This window comes from Scyliorhinus canicula, chromosome 5 (assembly GCF_902713615.1).
Source record: "Scyliorhinus canicula chromosome 5, sScyCan1.1, whole genome shotgun sequence".
Lineage (NCBI taxonomy): Eukaryota > Metazoa > Chordata > Chondrichthyes > Carcharhiniformes > Scyliorhinidae > Scyliorhinus > Scyliorhinus canicula.
This window is the reverse complement of record NC_052150.1, coordinates 59079530-59105412: the sequence shown is the minus strand read 5'-3', so window position 1 is coordinate 59105412 and position 25883 is coordinate 59079530. Positions and strand designations below refer to the sequence as shown.

Below are 25883 nucleotides of genomic sequence, written 5' to 3'. Positions count from 1 at the left end.
TCCGCCATTCAATGAGATCATGGCTGATCTTTTGTGGACTCAGCTCCACTTTCCGGCCCGAACACCATAACCCTTAATCCCTTTATTCTTCAAAAAACTATCTATCTTTATCTTAAAAACATTTAATGAAGGAGCCTCAACTGCTTTACTGGGCAAGGAATTCCATAGATTCACAACCCTTTGGGTGAAGAAGTTCCTCCTAAACTCAGTCCTAAATCTACTTCCCTTTATTTTGAGACTATGCCCCCTAGTTCTGCTTTCACCCGCCAGTGGAAACAACCTGCCCGCATCTATCCTATCTATTCCCTTCATAATTTTATATGTTTCTATAAGATCCCCCTGCATCCTTCTAAATTCCAACTAATGCAGTCTAAGTCTACTCAACCTCTCCTCGTAATCCAACCCCATCAGCTCTGGGATTAACCTAGTGAATCTCCTCTGCACACCCTCCAGCGCCAGTACGTCCTTTCTCAAGTAAGGAGACCAACTGAACACAATACTCCAGGTGTGGCCTCACCAGCACCTTATACAATTGCAGCATAACCTCCCTAGTCTTAAACTCCATCCCTCTAGCAATGAAGGACAAAACTCCATTTGCCTTCTTAATCACCTGTTGCACCTGTAAACAAACTTTTTGCGACTCATGCACTAGGCCACCCAGGTCCCTCTGCACAGCAGCATGTTTTAATATTTTATTTAAATAATAATCCCTTTTGCAGTTATTCCTACCAAAATGGATAAGCTCACATTTGTCAACATTGTATTCCATCTGCCAAAGGATCTTAGCTGCCCAGGCCTATGTTTATTCCTCAGCCAACATCACCAGAAATAAATTAGTTGATCATTTATCACACTGCTGTCGTGGGATCTGCTGTGCACGGATTGCCTACATTGCAGCTGTGACTACACCTCCAATGTACTACTTCGACTGTGAAGCACTTTGTGGCATTTTGAGGTCACGAAAGGCACAACATAAATGTTTCATAAATTTCAGTTATTTATTTATTTTCTAGCTCTTGCTCTCTTCTCTTCAGCAACATAGAAACAGGGTCATTACGATGGCATGGTGGCGCAGTGGTTAGCACTGCTTCATCACAGCGCCAGGGACACATGTTCAATTCCGGCCTCAGGTGACTGTGGAGTTTTCACTTTCTCCCCGTGTGTGCGTGGGTTTCCTCCGGGTGCTCCGGCTTCCTCCCACAGTCCAAAGATGTGCAGGTTAGGTGGATTGGACATGATAAATTGCACCTTAGTGTCCAGGGATGTACAGTTTAGGTGGTTTGGCCATGATCAATGCGTAGGGATTCTATGGATTCTCAGTTATAAAAACATTAGAGCCTGTTTCACTTTCAATAAAATCATGGTTAACATGTGACCTATACTAGCCTTTACTCCATACCCCAGGGTCTGATTGAAAGGTCTCGTCACACCAGAATCGGTGACGTGACGATGCTGTTAAATCCAGCGAGAGGCCTAACGAGATCTCTCGAGACATCGTAGTTTGCCCCGTGTCTGTGTCGGAGTATTCTGAGGAGCATGTGGCAAGACCTCGCTGTGATGCCATTTAGTACTGGTTACCACAAATGTTGGAGCAGGCATAATGGCACTTGTTTTGTTTTTTGGGGGGGGGGGCTGTACCAGGCAATTGGAGGCCACCGGGTAATCGGGCTTGGAGCAGGGTGACACCCTGGCACCTCCGATGCCACCTGAGCATTTTGTCATTTCTGTGCTCAACTGCTGATTCGCCCTTGTACGACATTTTGTTTTTCTTTTCATTTCACACCAGTTAGTTCACTGATACTTGAAGCAGGGATGCTTTCTTAATTTTCCAGTGATATTGGAGGCCATTTGAACTTGCATGCAAAATATTATAATTGTGGAGAACACTACTAAATCACAAATTGAAAGATGATTTTAATGCTTTGCAAATAAAGAAATCCTTGGTACCATCCAGAAATAAATACATTCAAATTTTTCATTCTGCAGAGATGTGTTATTTATCCGAAGCAGAGAATTACTATTACTTGAGACAGTCTGGTTGTATTGCGGATAGTACAATTGATGACCAACAGACCTTTCAGGAAGTCATGGTAAGATGTTGAAGATTCTTGGTGGAACACTACATTTCTTGAGGAGCATTCTTGGTTAGCTTACTGCAGAGTAATAAAAGTTCCATTTATTACCACAGCAGTTTAAAAAAAAATAAAAATTATTTCCTTGGATGGCAGCATCAGTGGAAAGCCTGGAATTAGTTTCCCATTCCGCACTGCTCTTGAGAAGGTGATGATGAGCAGCCTTCTTGAAGTGCTGCGGTTCATCTAGTATCGGTACACCCGTAGTGAGAGAAAGGGAAATTATCGTTGGAGTTCCAAACTGTATTTTTTATCAGACTACCATCTCAGCAACTTTTTGTGTAGTTCCCTTAAAGCTGACTGTCACTCAAGTTTATTGTTGTGCACAGTTGGTCTCTGTTTTTCAATAGTAGCTGAGGTTAAGACTAACTTGTAATATTTTTTGCCACACCTGCTTAATACGAGTTCCAATACAATGCAGGCAATTCATTTTTCTCAGTTTTAAAAGATTTATTGCTTGGTGAGATTTTTTTTTAAAAGTACACGTGTCCTAAATCTTTTAAAATTAGTTTTTGGCATTGTTTGCTTTCAAGCATTGTTGATTCACACTATAACATAGCCCTTTCTCTTTTACTATTCTCTTGATTTTTAATGAAGCTGAATGTTAAACATGTGATTTTTTTCTTTTTATGGAGATCCAATTCATCAAATATTCAACTCCAACCAATTGACCTTTCATCAACCTAGTTCTGAATCCCAGAAATACATATAATAAGGGGCACAACAGCTGGTCCAACATTACTGTGCAAACCTCCCTTTCCAATTTTGACCCTCTGAAGATGCTCCACCATGACTTTCAGCTTGATCAGTTGGCTCTATAGGACCACAAAGTTGCAGTGGCGCAGAAGGAAGTCATTTGGCCATTGTGTCTGCACTGGCTCTCCAAATGAGCATCATGACTTTGTGTCATTCCCCTGCATTTTCCCCATACCCATCCACACACTGTTCCTATTCAAGTGATTATCTAATGTCCTCTTGAATGCCTCGATTGAACCTCCCTCCACCATATTAACAGGCAGTGCATTGGTCACCACAAATCCAGATCACAACAACTCATTTTGTGGTTTTCCTTACGTTATTTGCTTCTTTCTAAATCCCTGCCTTTGTGTTCTTGATCCTTTCACAAAGGGGAATGATTTCTCCTTACCTACTCTGTTCAGCAGCCTCATGATTTTGAACATGGAACGCCCTGCCTGCAACAGTAGTAGACTTGCCAACTTTAAGGGCATTTAAGTGGTCACTGGATAGACATATGGATGAAAATGGAATAGTGTAGGTCAGATAGGCTTCAGATGGTTTCACAGGTCGGCGCAACATCGAGGGCCGAAGGGCCCGTACTGCGCTGTAGTGTTCTATGTTCTATAACACCTCTATCAAACCTCCTCTGAGCCACCTTCTGTCCAAGGAGAACAGTCCAACCTCTCCAATCTATCCTCACAGCTGGAGTTTCTCATCCCTGGAACCATTCTTGTAAACTTCTTCTGCACTCTCTCCAATGCATTCTTCTGATATTGTGGTGCCCAAAACTGTTCACAATACTCCAGGGCATAACCTTCTTGCTCTTGTAATTCGTACCTTGATTAAAAAAGCCGCAAATACTGTGGGCTTAACTGCTCTCTCCACCTGTCCTGCCATCTTCAATGATCTATGTATATAGATACACCCAGGTCCCTCTGCTCCTGCACCCCTATAAGAATTTTACCCCTTATTTTATATTAATGCGCCATGTTCCTCCTACCAAAATTTATCACCTCGCACTTCTCTGCATTGTACTTCATCTGTCACCTATATGCCCACTCCACCAACTTGTCTGTATCGTTTTGAAGTTCTACACTGCCTTCGACACAGTTTACATTACTTGCAAGTTTTGTGTCATCCTGAAACTTTGAAATTGTCCTTCTAGCTGATAGTGAGCACTGAGTGAATGACCTCAAGCACAGACCTGATTTCTATCTGTGTAAAAAGACAAAACCTATGGCGCCACCAGAATGGCGATCAGAGCATCTTCCGACATCATTGTTGCATGGTCACATGTTAGATATGTCACCTCTTGGATCATCTATCTAGAAAACCTGACCATATCCAACTGTTTTCAAAATTAAATACAACACAACTACTCTACTCACAAGACCATGCCATGTTTTGGTCATTTATGTGAATGCTTTTACAACATCAGTCCTAAAATGGAAGATTGTGGGAACATTGAAGAAGATAGTTCAGAAAGGTTTGAAATGGTCCGGTCCTCTGCCTTGGAAAGAGGGAATTATGGTGAGGCAAGTGATGGGAGATGGAACTGCCAGGAAGGAGAAAAGGAAGGCCTAAGACCAGATGAAAAGATGCAGTGGCAAGAGATTTAAAGCAGCAGTGTTGGAAGAAGAATGGGCAGCCCTGTGGCAGTGATTAGCACTGCTGCCTCACAGGGTCAGGGACCTGGGCTCAATTCCAACCATGGGTGACTGTGGAGTTTGCACTTTCTCTGCGCGGGTTTCCTCCAGGTACTCCGGTTTCCTCCCACAGTCTATAGAAGTGCAGGTTAGGTGGACTGGCCATGCTAAATTGCCCCATAGTTTCCAAAGATGTGCAGGTTAGGTGTGGTTCTATGGAGGGGGAGTGGGCCCAGGTATGGTGCTCTTTTAGCAGGTGCAGTCTCAATGGCGAATGGCGGCCTCCTGCATTGTTGGGATTCTATAGGAAACAGAGAAGAGTGATTAACAAGCATGTTGGCGATCCCAAGTAAAATGGGCAAAGCTGAAAGAAGAGAGAGTGCGAAGAAATTGAGTAATTAGCATACAAAGACGACCATATAATTTCTTATTTCATTTTTTGTCCTTGTAATAAACTAATTTGTGGTACAGAATCACATGTATGCGATTACGTGAATACCACATAGTGAGGTAGAGCAGACATTATTTAGGATGTGATTATGAAACCGCTGTGTAAAATATACATATTCACTAACGCTGAATTGTTTCAACACAATTTGTTTGATTTGCATATTTATTTTAATGACACGTGACTGCGCCACATTCCAGACTGCAATGAGAGTCATGAAGTTTAGTACCGAAGAGACTCTGGACATACTGAAGCTACTCGCTGGTGTCTTACATCTCGGCAATGTTGAATTTGTAATTGCTGGAGGGGCGCAGGTTTCATCAAAAATTGGTAAGCAAAAAAGGAAATGTCAGCTGTGCTGATGGTGTGCCACAAATGTTTCAGAAACATAGATGATATATATTGTGAAAAAGCTTTTGCAGTGTATTTTGTATTACAATTTAAAGAGTTTCGAAGAGTCTGTAGAAATATTCTTAAATACAATACTTTGTTCATGCAATGTCATTTATGTCTGAACAGGCGGATAACTTTTAATAAACAGTATAATATTGAATATGTAAAATATAACATTGTTACAATACACTTACTACTTTATGGGAAGATGGTGGGGTAGTGGTATTGTCACTGCATCGCAATCCAGAGACCCAAGGTAGTGCCCTGTGGTCCCGGGTTCAAATCCCACCATGGTAGATGGTGACATTTCAATTCAATCAAAATCTGGAATTAAAAGTATAATGATGACCATGAAACCATTGCTGATTGACGTCAAAACTCATCTGGTTCACTAATATCCTTCAGGGAAAGAAATCTGTTGTCCTTATCTGGTCTGGCCTACACAGCAATGCGGTTGACTCTGAAATGGCCGAGCAAGCCACTCTGTCCAAGGACAATTCGGGATGAGCAACAAATGTTGGCCCAGCCCATACTCCAAGAAGTAATAAAAACAAAACATTGTATACAATATTTAATATATTTTCATATATAATGTTTAATATATCATATTATATATTATATAATGGATAATATATTATATAGTATGTGCTCATTCTTCCAGCGGAGTATGCAGAGAGGGGAGCGATTTTTTTTTTTTGGTAAGGAGAGCTGAAGGTAAGCTGAATTTTTGTTTTTAAACTTAGTTTTTCGGAGTTGTTTTTCTTTCAGAGCAGCAGGACACCGGAAGTCAGCTGTGGGGGGTTCTGGGAAGGTTTGTAGTACCTGTATATAAGTTGGGCGGTTCCCAAACCCGAGACACTACACTTTTAGTGTCCCCCAGCCTTCCGCCTCCTCTAACCGAAGGGGTTGAGTGAATATCAGGTGAGCTCATTCTTTCTTTCTTTTGCTTGTTTTATCCGCAAGTTATCTAGAGGGGATGGCAGGAAAGGCAGTGCAATGTTCCTCCTGCAGAATGTTTGAGGTGAGGGACGCCGTCAGTGTCCCTGCTGATTTCACCTTGGGAAGTGCTCCCATCTCCAGCTCCTCAAAAACCGTGTTAGGGAACTGGAGCTGGATGAATTTCGAATCATTGGGGAGGCAGAGGTGGTCATAGATAGAAGCTTCAGGGATGTAGTTACTCCGAAGAATGAAGATAGATGGTAACGGTGAGAAGGACTGGGAGGATGCAGTCAGTACAGGGATCCCCTGTGGTTGTTCCCCTTAGTAACAAGTATCCCGCTTTGGATACTGGTGGGGGGGGGGACTTACCAGGGGTAAGCCATGAGGTACAGGTCTCTGGCACAGAGTCTGTCCCTGTTGCTCAGAAGGGAAGGGGGGAGAGGAGTAGAGCATTAGTCATTGGGGACTTCATAGTTAGGGGGACATATAGGAGATTCTGTGGGAACGGGCGAGACTCACGGTTGGTGTGTTGCCTCCCAGGTGCCAGGGTCCGTGATGCCTCGGATCGTGTTTTTGGGATCCTTAAGGGGGAGGGGGAAGCAGCCCCAAGTCGTGGTCCACATAGGCATCAATGACATATGTAGGAAAAGGGATGGGGATGTAAGGCAGGTATTGGGGGAGCTAGGGTGGAATCTTAGAGCTAGAACAAACAGTTATTATCTCTGGGTTATTACCCGTGCCACGTGCTAGCGAGACGAGGAATAGGGAGAGAGAGCAGTTGAACACGTGGCTACAGGGATGGTGCAGGAGGGAGGGATTCAGATACATAAATCATAGTCATAGACCTGGACACCTGGATAATTGGGGCTCATTCTGGGGTAGGTGGGACCTCTACAAACGGGATGGTCTACACCTGAACCAGCGAGGTACCAATATCCTGGGGGGTGGGGGGTGGAATTTGCTACAGCTCTTCGGGAGGGTTGAAACTAATTCAGCAGGGGGATGGGAACCTGAATTTTAGCTCCAGTGTACAGGAGGTTGAGAGCGGGGAGGTCATGAGTAAGATTTCAAGGTCGCAGGAGTGTACCGGCAGGCAGGAAGGAGGTTTGAAGTGTGTCTACTTCAACGCCAGGAGCATCTGGAATAAGGTGGGTAAACTTGCAGCATGGGTTGGTACCTGGGACTTCGATGTTGTGGAAATTTCGGAGACATGGATAGAACAGGGACAGGAATGGTTGCGGCAGGTTCCGGGGTTTAAATCTTTCAGTAAGCTAAGGGAAAGTGGTAAAAGAGGGGGAGGTGTGGCATTGTTAGTCAAGGACAGTATTACGGTGGCAGAAAGGACGTTTGATGACGACTCGTCTACTGAGGTAGTATGGGCTGACGTTAGAAACAGGAAAGGATAGGTCACCCTGTTGGGAGTTTTCTATGGGCCTCTGAAAAGTTCCAGAGATGTAGAGGAAAGGATTGCAAAGCTGATTCTGGATAGGACCGAAAGTAACAGGGTAGTTGTTATGGGGGACTTTAACTTTACAAATATTGACTGGAAACGCTCTAGTTCGGGTACCTTAAATGGGTCAGTTTTTGTCCAATGTGTGCAAGAGGGTTTCATGACACAGTATGCAGATAGGCCAACGAGAGGCGAGGCCACATTGGATTTGGTACTGGGTAATGAACCAGACCAGGTGTTAGATCTGGAGGTAAGTGAGCACTTTGGTGATAGTGACCATAATTTGGTTACGTTTACTTTAGCGAGGGAAAGGGATAGGTATATACCACAGGGCAAGAGTTATAGCTGGGGGAAAGGCAATTATGATGCGATGAGGCAAGACATAGGATGGGGAAGGAAACTGCAGGGGATGGGCACAATTGAAATGTGGAGCTTGTTCAAGGAACAGCTATTGCGTGTCCTTGATAAGTATGTACCTGCCAGGCAGGCAGGAAGTGGTCGAGCAAGGGAAGCGTGGTTTACTAAAATAGTTGAATCACTTGTCAAAAGGAAGAAGGAGGCTTATGCGAAGATAAGATGTGAAGGGCGCTTGAGTTACAAGTTAGCCAGGAAGGACCTAAAGAGAGAGCTAAGAAAAGCCAGGTGAGGACATGAGAAGTCTTTGGCAGGTAGGATCAAGGAAAACCCTAAAGTATGTCAGGAATAAAAGAATGACTAGGGTAAGAGTAGGGCCAGTCAAGGACAGTCGTGGGAAGTTGTGCATGGAGTCCGAGGAGATAGGAGAGTTGCAAAATGAATATTTGTTGTCAGTATTCACACAGGAAAAAGACAATGTTGGCGAGGAGCATACTGAGTTATAGGCTACTAGCCTAGACGGGATTGAGGTTCATAAGGAGGAGGTGTTGGCAATTCTGGAAAGTGTGAATATAATTCCCCTGGGTTGGATGGGATTTATCCTTGGATTCTCTGGGAAGCTAGAGAGGAGATTGCTGAGCCTTTGGCTTTGATCTTTATGTCGTCATTGTCTACAGGAATAGTGCCAGAAGACTGGAGCATAGCAAATGTTGTCTCCTTGTTCAAGAAGGGGAGTAGAGATAACCCCGGTAACTATAGACCAGTGAGCCTTACTTCTGTTGTGGGCAAAGTCTTGGAAAGGATTAGAAGAGATAGGACGTATAATCATCTGGAAAGGAACAATTTGATTAGAGATAGTCAACACGGTTTTGTGAAGCATAGGACGTGCCTCGCAAACGTTATTGAGTTCTTTGAGAAGGTGACCAAACAGGTCGACGAGGGTAAAGCAGTTGATGTGTATATGGATTTCAGTAAAGCGTTTGATAAGGTTCCCTATGGTAGTCTATTGCAGAAAATACGGAGATATGGGATTGAGGGTGATTTTGCAGTTTGGATCAGAAATTGGCTAGCTGTAAGAAGGCAGATGGTGGTGGTTGATAGAAAATGTTCAGCCTGGAGTTCAGTTACTTGTGGTGTACCACAAGGATCTGTTTTGGGGCCACTGCTGTTTGTCATTTTTATAAATGACCTGGAGGAGGGCGTAGAAGGATGGGTGAGTAAATTTGCAGATGACATTAAAGTCGGTGGAGTTGTGGACAGTGCGGAAGGATCTTTCAGGTTACAGAGGGACATAGATAAGCTGCAGAGCTGGGCTAAGAGGTGGCAAATGGAGTTTAATGCAGAAAAGTGTGAGGTGATTCATTTTGGAAAGAATAACAGGAAGACAGAGTATTGGGCTAATGGTAAGATTCTTGGTCGTGTGGATGAGCAGAGAGATCTCGGTGTCCCTGTACTTAGATTCCTGAAAGTTGTCACCCAGGTTGATGGGGTTGTTAAGAAGGCTTACGGTGTGTTAGCTTTTATTGGTGAAGAGATTGAGTTTCGGAGCCATGAGGTCATGTTGCAGCTGTCCAAAACTCTGGTGCGGTTGCATTTGGAGTACTGCGTGCAGTTCTGGTCGCTGCATTCTAGGAAGAATGTGGAAGCATTGGAAAGGGGCAGAGGAGATTTACCAGGATGTTGCCTGGTATGGAGGGAAGATCTTGTGAGGAAAGGCTGAGGGACTTGAGGCTGTTTTCGTTAGAGAAAAGCAGGTTAAGAGGTGACTTAATTGAGGCATACAAGATGATAAGAGGATTAGATAGGGTGGACAGTGAGTGCCTTTTTCCTTGGATGGTGATGGCTAGCATGAGGGGACATAGCTTTAAATTGAGGGGAGATAGATATAGGACAGATGTCAGAGGTAGTTTCTTTACTCAGAGAGTAGTAAGGGCGTGGAATGCCCTGCCTGCAACAGTAGTAGATTCGCCAACATTAAGGGCATTTAAATGGTTATTGGATAAACATATGGATGATAATGGAATAGTGTAGATAGGCTTTAAATTGCTTTCACTGGTCGGCGTAACATCGAGGGCCGACGGGCCTATACTGCGCTGTAATGTTCTATGTATATTTAATATATAACCCAAATGTTTCTGGACAAGATAATTGTGACAGTGTTTAACTGTATATTCTAATTGATTATAGATGAGGCAAAATAAATGACCTTTAAACTAGGCAAAGTAAGAATGCATAAAACCAATGAATTGAACTTGGTTTCCTTTCAGCATTGGAGAGCGCAGCAGAGTTGCTTGGGCTGGATACCATGCAGCTCATAGAAGTGCTGACGCACCGCTCGATGATTCTCAGGGGTGAGGAGATCAGCACACCACTCACAGTAGAGCAGGTAAGAATGGAAAAGGCCTTGATGTCATAATGGATTAACTAAATTGATCAATCCATATAACCTTGTTACAAATTTGCCCTTGACCAGTGTTATGCCACATTTTAGCAGATAACCAATCAGCAGTAACCAAGGAAGGAAAGTGCACACAACAAGCAGAAACACGAAAATAAAAGCAAAATACCGCGGATGCTGGAAATCTGAAATAATAACAGAAAATGCTGCCAAGGCTCAGCAGGCCTGACAGCGTCTGTTGAAGTTAAATACTTGCCACTATTCTTAGAATTCCCCCTATACCAAAAAGGGTCGATATTCTAAATGGTGAACAGGGATTCTCACTCCCTGACTCCGATGCAGGCTTCGTTCGGTGGGTGCTATTCAGGTCAAACTATATTTGCAAGTTATCCCCCAGTATAACCCATACCATCACCGAATAACTTTACCTACTTACCCCTTAGTAGCATTGATATCCTGGGTCCTGCGTTGCTAAGAAAGTAAAGTAGGCGAATAACCACTGTTTCAGGTTAAAACTTTTAAGTTATTTTATTATTATTTTTTTTTTCTTTTAAAAAGATGCAATCACTGTCTTTACAGAAAAGTAAAAAGATCTTGCTTCTGGATCCTTCTGGTTGGTTGAAGGGACCTCCAGGCCCAACTTGACAATCAATCTTCTTTTTAAAATCTGGTCTTCTTTAGATGTATTAGCTGGTGAGCTTGGTTGCTATGTCCTATCTTTCCCATGTACCGAGCTGAGAGAGCTGGCTCTGCTGGCTGTTCCCTTTCTTCGGGTTTATATTCTCTTTCTAACAGTTATTAAATTTTTATGACTTTATGTAAAGTAACTTTATTTCCCTTGGATTGTAAAAGGTACCTTTAATCTGATTTTTTCTAACACGACTAAGTATTCATTTTGACACGACCTCACCTCTCAGGTCTCTGATTACATTGTTTCCTTTGTGATGTTCAAAGTTCCTTTGTGATATTCAAAAATGCTTCGGTTTCAAGAGGTGTTACTTTTAATTCCTGTCATTTCTATAATTTTATTTTCCAATTGTGTCCCCAGCTCATCATTTTGACTTTGATTTTGACGTTAAATGATGTTTCTTGTAGATTGATAGTCTCCAGTTTTCTTTAATTTACTCGATATCGGCAGAACTTCACACCTAGAATTGTCACCAAATTCAACTGAACCTCATCCTTTCCTTTCCAGCTGCTTACTAAGATAGTTAATTTCAATGAAGGTGTGAACCATTGTTTTTAGCTTCATACAAAAATCCTGTGTGTTTGTTTGGGAGAAGGTATCTGCATTTTATAATTCTGCTCTTTGCAGCTGCTATTAACCCTTTGTGGGATCTTTCCCTGTATCCTCTCCTGTTTCTCTCAGACCAGATATTGCCAGACCTCCATGTTTCAAATGACTCATCTTTCCATATTTTTAATTACACTGTGGAGAGAGAATCCGTTAACAGAACAAAAAACACGGGTACATAGAACATAGAACAGTACAGCACAGAACAGGCCCTTCGGCCCTCAATGTTGTGCCGAGCCATGATCACCCTACTCAAACCCACGTATCCACCCTATACCCGTAACCCAACAACCCCCCCCCCCCCCCCCAACCTTACTTTTATTAGGACACTACGGGCAATTTAGCATGGCCAATCCACCTAACCCGCACATCTTTGGACTGTGGGAGGAAACCGGAGCACCCGGAGGAAACCCACGCACACAGGGGGAGGACGTGCAGACTCCACACAGACAGTGACCCAGCCGGGAATCGAACCTGGGACCCTGGAGCTGTGAAGCATTTATGCTAACCACTATGCTACCCTGCTGCCCCTTTTGGGTACATTTTGGATATTATTTAATGGGCTCTGTAAATGAAGAAAAGGTGGCAGGCACTACGACTTAATTGATGAAAGCCCAAAATCTAATTCGTGACATAAATTGGATGCTGTGTCTGAGGCGGAAGCAGCCAATGATGATGGGAATCTCTTTACTAATCATTTTCACTTCACAAATTCTCATTAATTGAGAGGCACACCAAATTTAAGTCCTACCTTAAGTTTATTGTTAGATAATTGCTTCCCCACTGGGTCACTCTCTGTGCGAAGTCTGCACGTTCTCCCTGTGTGTGCGTGGGTTTCCTCCGGGTTCTCCAGTTTCCTCCCACAGTCCAAAGATGTGCGGGTTAGGTGGATTGGCCATGCTAAGAGGAAGGGAGATGTAGGGCGCGATTCATTGGCCTTGTTGCACTTGAATGAGAGCGCGATGAGGCCGGTAAATAGCGGGAGAGGCCAAAACAAGAACCGTGCCGGGCGCCAAACCGTTCACGATGCAACCAACCCGCTTCCATCGGCAAAATCAGGATCCCGCTGTTGTGTGCCGAGAAACCAATAATCACCACTTATGCCCTATTTCCATAAAATTAACGAAAATTATCCAACAGCGTCCTGTGATCCAGCCGCCTCCCCAGCAGGTGCTAAGTAGACTCATTTTTTAAAAAATGTGAACCTGGTGGATGGGCTGCAAACCTGTTGGACCTGGTGTTGTAAGACCTCTTACTGTACCCAGTCGAACGCCGGCATCTCCACCTCCTGAAAGTGAGCAGGAAGTATGCCAGGGAAGTATGACATATCCAAGTAGCTGACAATCTGTGCAAGCAGTCTGATGTGGGTGTGAAGCTTGCAGTAGTGCTGTGTCTGTGAGGGTTGTGACAGTCGAGGAGTATTCTATGTAAGATCTTCCCGATTACTCGAGGTTCTTAGTTACCAGACAAGATCTTGTGAATATCTGAAGTAAGGCTCGCTATTTGGGAGTTCTAATTATAGTATTCACAATGTGTCTTGCTTCCACTACCTTCAGTGTACAGGATAGACTGTGACTTAGATGGCTACCTTTTCCTTAACTTGAACTAAATATTTCTAATTCTTGAGAGCCAGGCATGGGTAAGTGACCCTTCCGATAGCCTCAAAGGGTGAGAATATGATGAGCCTTAATTAAATGTCACTCTTATTTATTAAAATAGACACGGATCAGTTTGGTAAAATATATGCACAATTTATTTAAAGAGTGCTTTGGAGTGCTGAGCTTGTGGCATTTGAGTGCTACAGTGAGAGTTTGGTGACTGAGGGAGTATAAGGGTTCATTTTTATTTAAAGTCTAGCATTTCTTTTATTTAGTTAATTAACTTAAAAGTTGCTGTTTGGTCTATAAGAAGGTGAATTTTGAATCAGCTTTAAACAAGGTTCTACTTGGACTTACTTGCAGCTGGAGCTTGTTAATTAGTTAATTGCATTAGGCCAGTTTTCAGAAGCTAGAGTCACAGTATAAATCGGAGCTAGTTACAGTGCAGACTTTGTTTGCACTGGAGTGCTGAGCTTGTGGCATTTGAGTGCTACAGTGAGAGTTTGGTGACTGAGGGAGTAAGGTGAGGAGGGAGTAAGGTGCTCCTTACATTTCATTTCCTATATTTATCAAAGAGCGTGAAGGGAGCCAGGAGTTTAGAGTACAGCTGACTGGAAGTAGAGTCGGAGGGCGGAGGTCCAGTTGGTCCAAGGGGCAGCTAATTCTGTAAAGTAAGAGGGGATGGAGGCTAGGGCAGTTGCATGCTCCTCCTGTAGGATGTGGGTGGTGAGGGATACCACTGGTGTCCCCGCTGACTATACCTGCGGGAAGTGCACCCAACTCCAGCTCCTCAGAGACCATGTTAAGGTACTGGAGCTGGAGCTGGATGAACTTCGGATTATCCGGGAGGCAGAGGGGGTCATAGAGAAGAGTTACAGGGAGGTAGCCACACCAAAGATACTGGACAAGAGTAGCTGGGTTACAGTCAGGGGAAAGAAAACTAACAGGCAGACAGTGCAGGGATCCCTCGTGGCCGTTCCCCTTCAAAACAAGTATACCGTTTTGGATGCTGTTGGGGGGATGACCTACCGGGGGAAGGCCCCAGCGGCCAGGTCTCTGGCACTGAGTCTGGCTCTGGGGATCAGAAGGGAAGGGGGGAGCATAGAAAAGCAATAGTAATAGGAGATTCAATGGTTAGAGGAATAGATAGGAGATTCTGTGGTCGCGAGCGAGACTCCCGAAAGGTATGTTGCCTCCCGGGTGCCAGGGCCAGGGATGTCTCTGATCGTGTCTTCAGGATCCTGAAGGGGGAGGGTGAGCAGCCAGAAGTCGTGGTGCACATTGGTACCAACGATGTAGGTAGGAAAAAGGGTGTGGAGGTAATAAACAAGTTTAGGGAGTTAGGCTGGAAGTTAAAGGCCAGGACAGACAGAGTTGTCATCTCTGGTTTGTTGCCGGTGCCACGTGATAGCGAGGCTAGGAATAGGGAGAGAGTGCAGTTGAACATGTGGCTGCAGGAATGGTGTAGGAGGGAGGGCTTCAGGTATTTGGATAATTGGAGTGCATTCTGGGGAAGGTGGGACCTGTACAAGCAGGACGGGTTGCATCTGAACCAGAGGGGCACCAATATCCTGGGGGGGAGGTTTTCTAGTACTCTTCGGGAGGGTTTAAACTAATTTGGCAGGGGAATGGGAACCGGATCTGTAGTCCAGCAACTAAGGTAGACAATAGTCAGGACGCCAAAGCACGTAGTGATGAAGTGGGGAAGGTAACAATGACAAAGGAGAGTACTTGCAGGCAAGGAGATGGGTTGAAGTGTGTATACTTTAATGCAAGAAGCATCAGGAATAAGGTGGGTGAACTTAAGGCATGGATCTGTACTTGGGACTACGATGTGGTGGCCATCACGGAAACTTGGATAGAAGAGGGGCAGAAATGGTTGTTGGAGGTCCCTGGTTATAGATGTTTCAACAAGATTAGGGAGGATGGTAAAAGAGGTGGGGGGGTGGCATTGTTAATTAGAGATAGTATAACAGCTGCAGAAAGGCAGTTCGAGGGGGATCTGCCTACTGAGGTAATATGGGTTGAAGTTAGAAATAGGAAAGGAGCAGTCACCTTGTTGGGAGTTTTCTATAGGCCTCCCAATAGCAGCAGAGATGTGGAGGAACAGATTGGGAAACAGATTTTGGAAAGGTGCAGAAGTCACAGGGTAGTAGTCATGGGCAACTTCAACTTCCCAAACATTGAGTGGAAACTCTTTAGATCAAATAGTTTGGATGGGGTAGTGTTTGTGCAGTGTGTCCAGGAAGCTTTTCTAACACAGTATGTAGATTGTCCGACCAGAGGGGAGGCCATATTGGATTTAGTACTTGGTAATGAACCAGGGCAGGTGATAGATTTGTTAGTGGGGGAGCACTTTGGAGGTAGTGACCACAATTCTGTGACTTTCACTTTAATAATGGAGAGGGATAGGTGCGAGCAACAGGGCAAGGTTTATAATTGGGGGAAGGGTAAATACAATGCTGTCAGACAAGAATTGAAGTGCAGAAGTTGGGAACATAGGCTGTCAGGGAAGGACACAAGTGAAATGTGGAACTTGTTCAAGGCACAGGTACTGCGTGTCTTTGATGTGTATGTCCCTGTCAGGCAGGGAAGAGATGGTCGAGTGAGGGAACCATGGTTGACAAGAGAGTTTGAATGTCTTGTTAAGAGGAAGAAGGAGACTTATGTAAGGCTGAAGAAACAAGGTTCAGACAGAGCGCTGGAGGGATACAAGATGGCCAGGAGGGAACTGAAGAAAGGGATTAGGAGAGCTAAGAGAGGGCATGAAAAATCTTTGGCGGGTAGGATCAAGGAAAACCCCAAGGCCTTTTACACATATGTGAGAAATATGAGAATGACTAGAGCGAGGGTAGGTCCGATTAAGGACAGTAGCGGGAGATTGTGTATCGAGTCTGAAGAGATAGGAGAGTTCTTGAACAAGTATTTTTCTTCAGTATTTACAAACGAGAGGGGCCATATTGTTGGAGAGGACAGCGTGAAGCAGACTGATAAGCTTGAGGAGATACTTGTCAGGAAGGAAGATGTGTTGCGCGTTTTGAAAAACTTGAGGATAGACAAGTCCCCCGGGCCTGACGGGATATATCCAAGGATTCTATGGGAAGCAAGAAATGAAATTGCAGAGCCGTTGGCAATGATCTTTTCGTCCTCGCTGTCAACAGGGGTGGTACCAGAGGATTGGAGAGTGGCGAATGTCGTGCCCCTGTTCAAAAAAGGGAATAGGGATAACCCTGGGAATTACAGGCCAGTTAGTCTTACTTCGGTGGTAGGCAAAGTAATGGAAAGGGTACTGAGGGATAGGATTTCTGAGCATCTGGAAAGGCATTGCTTGATTAGGGATAGTCAGCACGGATTTGTGAGGGGTAGGTCTTGCCTTACAAGTCTTATTGAATTCTTTGAGGAGGTGACCAAGCATGTGGATGAAGGTAAAGCAGTGGATGTAGTGTACATGGATTTTAGTAAGGCATTTGATAAGGTTCCCCATGGTAGGCTTATGCAGAAAGTAAGGAGGCATGGGATAGTGGGAAATTTGGCCAGTTGGATAGCAAACTGGCTAACCGATAGAAGACAGAGAGTGGTGGTGGATGGTAAATATTTAGCCTGGAGCCCAGTTGTCAGTGGCGTACCGCAGGTATCAGTTCTGGGTCCTCTGCTGTTTGTGATTTTCATTAACGACTTGGATGAGGGAGTTGAAGGGTGGATCAGTAAATTTGCAGATGATACGAAGATTGTTGGAGTTGTGGATAGTAAGGAGGGCTGTTGTCGGCTTCAAAGAGACATAGATAGAATGCAGAGCTGGGCTGAGAAGTGGCAGATGGAGTTTAACCCTGACAAGTGTGAGGTTGTCCATTTTGGAAGGACAAATCTGAATGCGGAATACAGGGTTAATGGTAGGGTTCTTGGCAATGTGGAGGAGCAGAGAGATCTTGGGGTCTATGTTCATAGTTCTTTGAAAGTTGCCACTCAAGTGGATAGAGCTGTGAAGAAGGCCTATGGTGTGCTAGCGTTCATTAGCAGAGGGATTGAATTTAAGAGCCGTGAGGTGATGATGCAGCTGTACAAAACCTTGGTCAGGCCACATTTGGAGTACTGTGTGCAGTTCTGGTCGCCTCATTTTAGGAAGGATGTGGAAGCTTTGGAAAAGGTGCAAAGGAGATTTACCAGGATGTTGCCTGGAATGGAGAGTAGGTCATACGAGGAAAGGTTGAGGGTGCTAGGTCTTTTCTCATTAGAACGGAGAAGGATGAGGGGCGACTTGATAGAGGTTTATAAGATGATCAGGGGAATAGATAGAGTAGACAGTCAGAGACTTTTTCCCCGGGTGGAACACACCATTACAAGGGGACATAAATTTAAGATAAATGGTGGAAGATATAGAGGGGATGTCAGAGGTAGGTTCTTTACCCAGAGAGTAGTGGGGCATGGAATGCACTGCCTGTGGTAGTAGTTGAGTCGGAAAAGTTAGGGACCTTCAAGCGGCTATTGGATAGGTACTTGGATTAGGGTAGAATAATGGAGTGTAGGTTAACTTCTTAAGGGCAGCACGGTAGCATTGTGGATAGCACAATTGCTTCACAGCTCCAGGGTCCCAAGTTCGATTTCGACTTGGGTCACTGTCTGTGTGGAGTCTGCACATCCTCCCCGTGACTGCGTGGATTTCCTCTGGGTGCTCCGGTTTCCTCCCACAGTCCAAAGATGTGCAGGTTGAGTGGATTGGCCATGAAAAATTGTCCAAAATTCTATAATTAACCTAGGATAAAAGTTTGGCGCAACATCGTGGGCCGAAGGGCCTGTTCTGTGCTGTATTTCTCTATCTATCTAAGGTTAAGGGGGGGGGTTGTTGGGTTACGGGTATAGGGTGGATACGTGGGTTTGAGTGGGGTGATCATGGCTCGGCACAACATTGAGGGCCGAAGGGCCTGTTCTGTGCTGTACTGTTCTATGTTAAAGGGTAATGCAAGTATTTTTGATAAATTATACAGTTTGACAAATACAGGATATCTGATAAGTTAGTCTGTGAGCTTTTTAACTGCATATTTGGTAAAGCTGTAAGCATTTCATACTTACAACGACTAGTAGCCTTGGAATTTGATACTCAATCAATGAGCAGAACTCTACGAGTCGAGATAGCAGCTTGGTCAAATAAACACCAGCAATCTCTAACTTTTGCAGTCTGTGTTTAAACATTTATATCCTTTTCTTACTTAGGGAGTTCTAGGGAGTCTTTTACAGAGCATCTGCTTCTGAAAAATAGATTGACTCCCCAGTTATTTCGAGACAAAGAACAGTCTCTCTCTTGGTCGGCAAGCCTTGGTTTCTAGGGAGGTCTCGCAGGGCACTTATTCCTAAAGATACGAGGTTGATACCTCCGGTAGCTATCTCCAGAAAAACACCAGCCTCACTTCTTGGCAAGGCTTATTTCCAGACAGTAGCCTCCCTTAGTTGGCAAAGCGTATCTCTAGACAAGGCCACTAGACTTGATGAGTTCACTGCACCTGGACTTTTACAAAGATAATGTTGAAAAACATTATTACGATAAGTACTGGCTTACAGGAGATAAATGACTTCATCGGTCATCAGTTTTTAATATAGGGTTAAATACATGATTTAATATAACATCAGTTCTGATCATCTTTTAATATAGAGTGAATATTCTATTTAATATGAAGTCAACTCTGATCAGTGTTTAATATAGGTGGATACTGCCACAGGGTGATGTGAAGCTATGAATGCGAAGTACGAGTCATTATTGATACGGGTTGTTGGTAGATGAGTGATGGGAATGTGGTGCACTGGGCAGTGTGGGAGGCCAGTAGTGTGGTTGGTGATATCTGAAGATGCATTCACTAATTTTGAAATATTTTTTGTCATTGTACCTCAAGATTACATGGCTGTTTGTTTGGTCAGTCTATTAATCCTTTGCAGATTGAGGGTCCTTCCTCCTCTTGTTGATTGCTGCTTTGGAGAACCTTGGAACACATTCTGTGCCACGTTGTTCCATTCCTGCGTGTTTCAATGTCAAACTGACTTTGACAAACTGAATTACTTCCAGAACCTGCATCAGCCAAAGTTCACGGGGCGATTCTCCAATATGGAGCCCAAGTGCTCGCACTGTCGTGAACGCCGTTGCGTTTCACGACAGCGCGAACCGGGCCCGGGTACGATCGATTCTGGCCCCCATAGGGGGCCAGCACGGCGCTGGAGTGGTTCATGCCACTCCAGCCTCCTTCCCGCTGCACAAACCTGCGCATGCGAGGGGGACTGCTTTAGCGTGCCGGCCCCGACTGAACATGGCGTCGGTGTTCAGGGGATGGCCGCGCAGGAAAGTAGCCACCCACAGGCTGCCCCCACCCCCGACCGTTCGCGCAGAGTTCCCGCCGGCAGCGACCAGGGGTGTACGGCGCCAGCGGGACTCTGTCGTATCAGCATGATTCCAGCGGCTGGCGCCGCACAAAATGCGCCGGCGCAAATGGCGGCGATTCTCCGTACTTCAGAGAATCGCACTCCGGTGTCAGGGCGTCGTGGCGCAATCGTGCCGATTCTCCGGTGCGGGCTCGGGGAATCGCCTCCCGCTTTTATTTTGAGGAGGTCTTTATGTACCGTCAGCTAACTGGATCTTCTGCTACCCTTCTGATCTGCAGCTCCTGATCAGCAGCAGGCTTTAGTGGTGGCTGCACAATGTAATCATTTAAATTAATACTCAGCATGAAGTTTACCTGTGGTCCTGCACTGGGAATAATGGACACAGGTTAATGGTGCCCAATCATGGCTGCATCCTCTCATCAGATTTAATTTGTGCTCTAGAATGCAGTAAAATGGAATGTAAATGATATTGCCTTCTCCACAGGCAGTAGATTCCAGAGATTCAATGGCCATGGCACTTTACTCCCAATGTTTTGCATGGATCATTAGAAAAATCAACAATAGAATAAAAGGAAAGGAGGACTTCAAATCTGCGGGTGTCCTTGATATATTTGGATTTGAAAACTTTGAGGTACAGTAAATAAAAGTTTATATATATATTCACAACACTGTCACGAGAATTATTTCTTCACTTTCTTTCTCTTATTCTTTTCCTTTATCTTTTTCTATCTGGCTTGCTTTCATGCTCACTTTCATTCACTCTTTCTCTACTTCTCTGTGTTTTATCTTTATTTCTTATTAATTTGTATTTGATGACTGCACATTTGTCAATAGGTAAATCGGTTTGAGCAATTCAATATCAATTATGCAAATGAAAAACTTCAGGAATATTTCAACAAGCACATATTTTCTTTGGAACAACTGGAATACAACAGGTAAACAACATATTATTTGCACTTTGAAGATAAATAATTATAGTTGAACTGCAACTATAGGCTGGATTAACTTTTACTCTGAAAACACCTCAGTGTGAGGCTGTGTCCTGTTGGATACCCGTTGGAATTTCATGTGTTCAATTGTCTCCCTAGATGAACTTCTATTTTTGCATTAATGCAAACTAAAAATGCACACTAAAAATCAATGTAGCAATGACAGTATTGTTGTTTCAGAGTATTATTAGTTTGATGAAAAGTTAGACTCTGCAATGCATTCTATTATTTCACCCACCATTTTAATCACTTATATCAGGCTTCATTTTTTCATTGCCCTGATGTATCCTGAACCTTTTTATAAAAAATTTTTTAAAATTTGGATGTCAATCTATAGTTGAGTTGCCTTCAAGTTGAGGGCTGCCGAGCCACCTAATAATTCAGAGAGAATTTCTCAAAAATTGGCTAACGGAGAATGCCACTGGCAATGTAAGTTGCTAATAGGTGTCTTTTAATAATCTTGCAGCATTGTTAGTAACTTAAGGCTTGCAGTTATAATCAGCCGTGTAAGAAAACTGGAAACCTTGTATGTTTGGATGTATTTCATTGGGATGTATTTCATTGATAAAGATTTATCTTTCATTAGAGATGGATTGGTCTGGGAAGACATTGATTGGATGGACAATGGGGAATGTTTAGATCTCATCGAAAAGGTACCTTCTTTATTTTATTGACCTCACTGCAATAGAGTCGGTAGATACAAGAACAACTTCAGTGAGTCCAGTATCCAATAGAGGAACCACACTAGGTGGGAGTTTGAGTTGGAAATGGAACTATAAATTAATTAAAATGGTTCAAAAAGTGTTTGGACTTAGAACATAGAACAGTACAGCACAGAACAGGCCCTTCAGCCCTTGATGTTGTGCCGAGCAATGATCACCCCACTCAAACTCACGTATCCACCCCATACCCGCAACCCAACAACTCCCCCCCCCCTTAACCTTACTATTAGGACACTACGGGCAATTTAGCATGGCCAATCCGCCTAACCCGCACATCTTTGGACTGTGGGAGGAAACCGGAGCACCCGGAGGAAACCCACGCACACACGGGGAGGACGTGCAGACTCCGCACAGACAGTGATCCAGCCGGGAATCGAACCTGGGACCCTGGAGCTGTGAAGCATTTATGCTAACCACCATGCTACCGTGCTGCCCCTTGGAATTATGCACAATACAGATGGCTATTTCATTACAGATACTATAGTTATGAGAGGCTGTATGCTGGGAGCACAGAATCATTAAACTTATCCCAACAACCTGATTTTCCAATCATCTCGGAAGGCTCCATTCTCTTATTCTACAACTTGTGGGCTGTCTAACAAGCCTTGGCGATAAGGTGTCATGGTGTCATCAGAGCACTCATTAATAGTCAATTATTCAAAGCATTTTGATTTAACCACACAAGAAATGGTACTTGACTATCTCCTAGTTGGATTGTAAAGTTCTGTCCTGATGTGTTGTTGCTAGTGACGTTCTAATTTGTTATAAACCACATGCATCATTGGGAGGTCAGCAGTATGGAACACAGGTGACCGTGCGCGAGACAAAGAAACAGAGCAGATCTCAGGTTTCTGCAAATATCTAAGCACCCTACAGTGATCAATCAGAGCAGGCTTGATTGAGGACAGTTCTAGTTTGACTCTGTAGTTAAGTTCTGCATCGGAAGCTTAAAGTTTGTGATACTGAATTATATTAAGAGTATATCAGCGATACTTCTGCTCTTTGATATTTACAAGGATGTACATTTCTTTTCTCATTAAAGGCACTATATAAATGCAAATCTGACTTTCTTCAGCAAAGGCTGTAAAGTCTTACAACTATGTGTCCAATGTGCATGGCTCATGCACCAAGGGAAATGACAGGCATACGACCCACCATTTTCTGCCCATTCAATTTAGTAGTGGGAAAATCTTGGGTTGTTGAAAATTGTATGCACTCCTGACTACAGAGGCTTCACATGCGTGTGCACACCGGCAACTCTGGCCTCTCTCTTATGGGTTGGTAAAATTCAGATGGATAAACAGATAAAATTGAAAAAGAGCTCAAATTTTAGAACATATAAAGAATTTGAACTTCACCAGTGTCACATTGTCCAAATGAAGTCTTCAGATCTGGTGAATTTCAAGGGTAGGGCTGGACAAGGGTGCAATTCAGTCACCATTTTAAAGTCATGGGGAGAAGTTTAACCTCCAAATATAGGGGGTTGGGTGGATGGGAGTTGAAAAATGTGATTAACTCAAGCCTGTCCATTTCTCAGAGGTGAGTTTTTCTGCAGGGGGCAAGTGATCAACCTGGTCTCAGGAGGCAGGTTATTGAAAGTTTTGAAGGAAACTACTTGCCTTCACTTCAAGATATTTTTAACTCGTGGGGGTTCTGGAATTATGGCAGTTAAACAAGGCAGGAAGGGCTGAGTCCAGAAGGAAAAGACGTTGAACCGTACTGTTTCTGGGTAAGAGGAACAGGCGTGCTATCCCAGATCTCTAATCATGCCCCTTTAGAGACCTCTGTAACTCCTAAATACTCTACCCTCCTCTCCACGTCTGGCTCAGGCATCACCTTCGCACCCCTCCCCAATCTACAACTCTCCCATATCTTTCAATCTATCTGCTGTCAGGCCGAAGACCTGTTGAGAACATTTATAAGTGTCCTGTAGTTCTTTTCAGCAGGGCCTCCAGGAAAACGGGACTTTTGGACTTTCCACCCAGAATCCTCCTGCATGTACCCACCTGCACCACATCGGGCCTTCATGGCCCAAAACAAATATCAAGGGTGTGGTGATGTGCATCACTGTAAATACACAAGGGGTTAATGTAAATATACTTAGACTAGCTAGACACTAGAGGGAACACCAGAGACATGACACACAGACATTCAACCAATAGGTCAGTAAGATAGGACACGACCAATGGGCATTCACGATACACACAGAGGTGACACCACCACAGGAGGGCTATACACCAACCCATATAAAAGGACACAGCACCCATAGAACATAGAACAGTACAGCACAGAACAGGCCCTTCGGCCCTCGATGTTGTGCCGAGCAATGATCACCCTACTCAAACCCACGTATCCACCCTATACCCGTAACCCAACAACCCACCCCCCCCCCCCCCCCCCCCCCCCCAACCTTACTTTTTTTAGGACACTACGGGCAATTTAGCATGGCCAATCCACCTAACCGGCACATCTTTGGACTGTGGGAGGAAACCGGAGCACCCGGAGGAAACCCACGCACACACGGGGATGACGTGCAGTGAGTACACAGGGTTGATTGAAACACATCACACCCACCACCTGAATTGTAGCAGACTGGTTCGTCAGTCTGAGTAGCTATAGCAGGATTAACAGGAGAGTCGAATCCAAGTAGGAGAATTGTTAACAGTTTAAATAAACGTGTTAAAGCTATCTACAAGTTTGAACCTTCCTTTGTAAGAGTGCACATCACATCAAGGAAGCATCTTATGCTACGTCAAGAGTATAACAAAACATGGTACCCAGGAGTGACTGTTAAATCCATATAGTTACAACTCAGCAGGCAGTGACAACCAGCAACAGCAGCCAGGCAAGATGATGTTCGAGATTCCAGTTCCACAGTAGCTCAGGTACCAAGGCAATCTCAGTGAAAACTGGCGTTGGCTCAGGCAGAGATTAGAGATCAATCTGGTAGCGTCCGACCTAGATGGCGTGGTGGATGCAGAGAAAATAAAGCTTCTACTTACCATCGCGGGTCCAGAAGCAACTGAAATCTTCCAGACCTTCAAATACTCAAAGGGGCAAAACAAGAGCGATTTCCAGGCAGTCCTGGACAAATTCCAAGAATTCTGCGCGGAACATAAAAGAAAAAACAGTAAAAGAGGCGCCAAAACTCACCACGAGGCGAAGGTAGGCCTTCCATTGAAGAAATCTGCAGGTTTGAATTGCAGTCATCTTGGTAAAGGTGCAGCACATGCGCAGTTGCGCGAGAACGGGAAGGTCCGTTTGCACATGTGTGAGAAGCCGCGCATGTGCAACTGCGAAAAAGGCCCCAAGTAAAGGAACAGCGATATGCACATGCGCAATCGCTTCCTACGACCTACGTCACACATGTTGTGACATCAGAGGCCCTGGACCACGACCACTTAAAGGGCAAATGTCCCAAAACACGAAAAATGTTTTAAAGCTGTAAAACCGCATTCTTTCACCTGGAACGACAACACAATGCCTGAAATTCGACCCGTAGTTGAAAGTAACCTACGCAGAACCCTGCAACAAGCAGTAAGCACCGCCCAAAGAGATGATACAGTCCTTGAAGACTATGACTCAGACCTTGAATTCTTCTTTGGACATCGCGAGCTCAATGCCAGTTCCGACACAAAACGTGATGATATGGTCTTGGAAGACAACGACTTAGACGAAGATTTCACCTTGGGAGATGGTACTGGTAGCCCCAGTACCAAATCCGAACCACAACTAAACGTGTTGTACATTTGAAGACCCCGACGACGAGTTCTTCGGATTGGGGAATCTTCAGCCCGGCATATATGACATCCTGACTCGTGAGTGCAGGATTATGCTGCGGCCTGACGCCAAGAGACAGAGAGCGGTTCAAGCCCACAGACAGCGGCCTGCTGCCACACAGAGAGTGGTCCACGCACCACGAAGGGTCCCAGCCTGCACACACAAAGCGATGAAAGATTCCACAGCGAGCTCGTGGACTGACTCCACGATAGAAGCAACGCAAGACTCCAAAGCGCAGTCCTTGCATGAACATGACCATGTGGGTCTAGCAACCTCCTCTGAGCAACCAGCAGCAGACGATGCAAGTCTGCCACGCTCAAGTGAACAAGAAGAAGACTCTGACCGTCTACCCAGCTCAAGTGAACGACAAGAAGACACTGAGGCTCTACCCACTGTATGTGAGACAAGTGACGATGGCTCCCACTTCCCATACAAGATGTACAACGTGACAGACCTCAGCTAGTGTTACAGAGGCACTCGACAATCACAGTGAGACTACTGGTGACTCCAGTGACACCACGTTACTTCAAACCTCATTCGCTCGAGCCTCTCCACAAGCAAATGCATTCCTGAACGTTTTCATTCTGGACATAGAGCATCAAGAAACCTCAGCTGACTCAAGTGAACCTGCAATGACTC

At 44.5% G+C, this 25883-nt stretch overlaps 1 protein-coding gene across 2 annotated transcripts in view; it reads left to right on the top strand.

Moving 5' to 3' along the window:
- Nucleotides 1-25883, top strand: part of myo10 (myosin X) — a 508428-nt gene that overhangs the window by 233843 nt on the left and 248702 nt on the right. For both annotated transcript variants that reach the window (XM_038797136.1, XM_038797137.1), the window contains 6 exons: nucleotides 1987-2090; nucleotides 5165-5294; nucleotides 10368-10486; nucleotides 20238-20384; nucleotides 20588-20688; nucleotides 21329-21395. In XM_038797136.1, the coding sequence (XP_038653064.1) occupies nucleotides 1987-2090; nucleotides 5165-5294; nucleotides 10368-10486; nucleotides 20238-20384; nucleotides 20588-20688; nucleotides 21329-21395 (668 nt within the window). The remainder of the gene's footprint in view (nucleotides 1-1986; nucleotides 2091-5164; nucleotides 5295-10367; nucleotides 10487-20237; nucleotides 20385-20587; nucleotides 20689-21328; nucleotides 21396-25883) is intronic.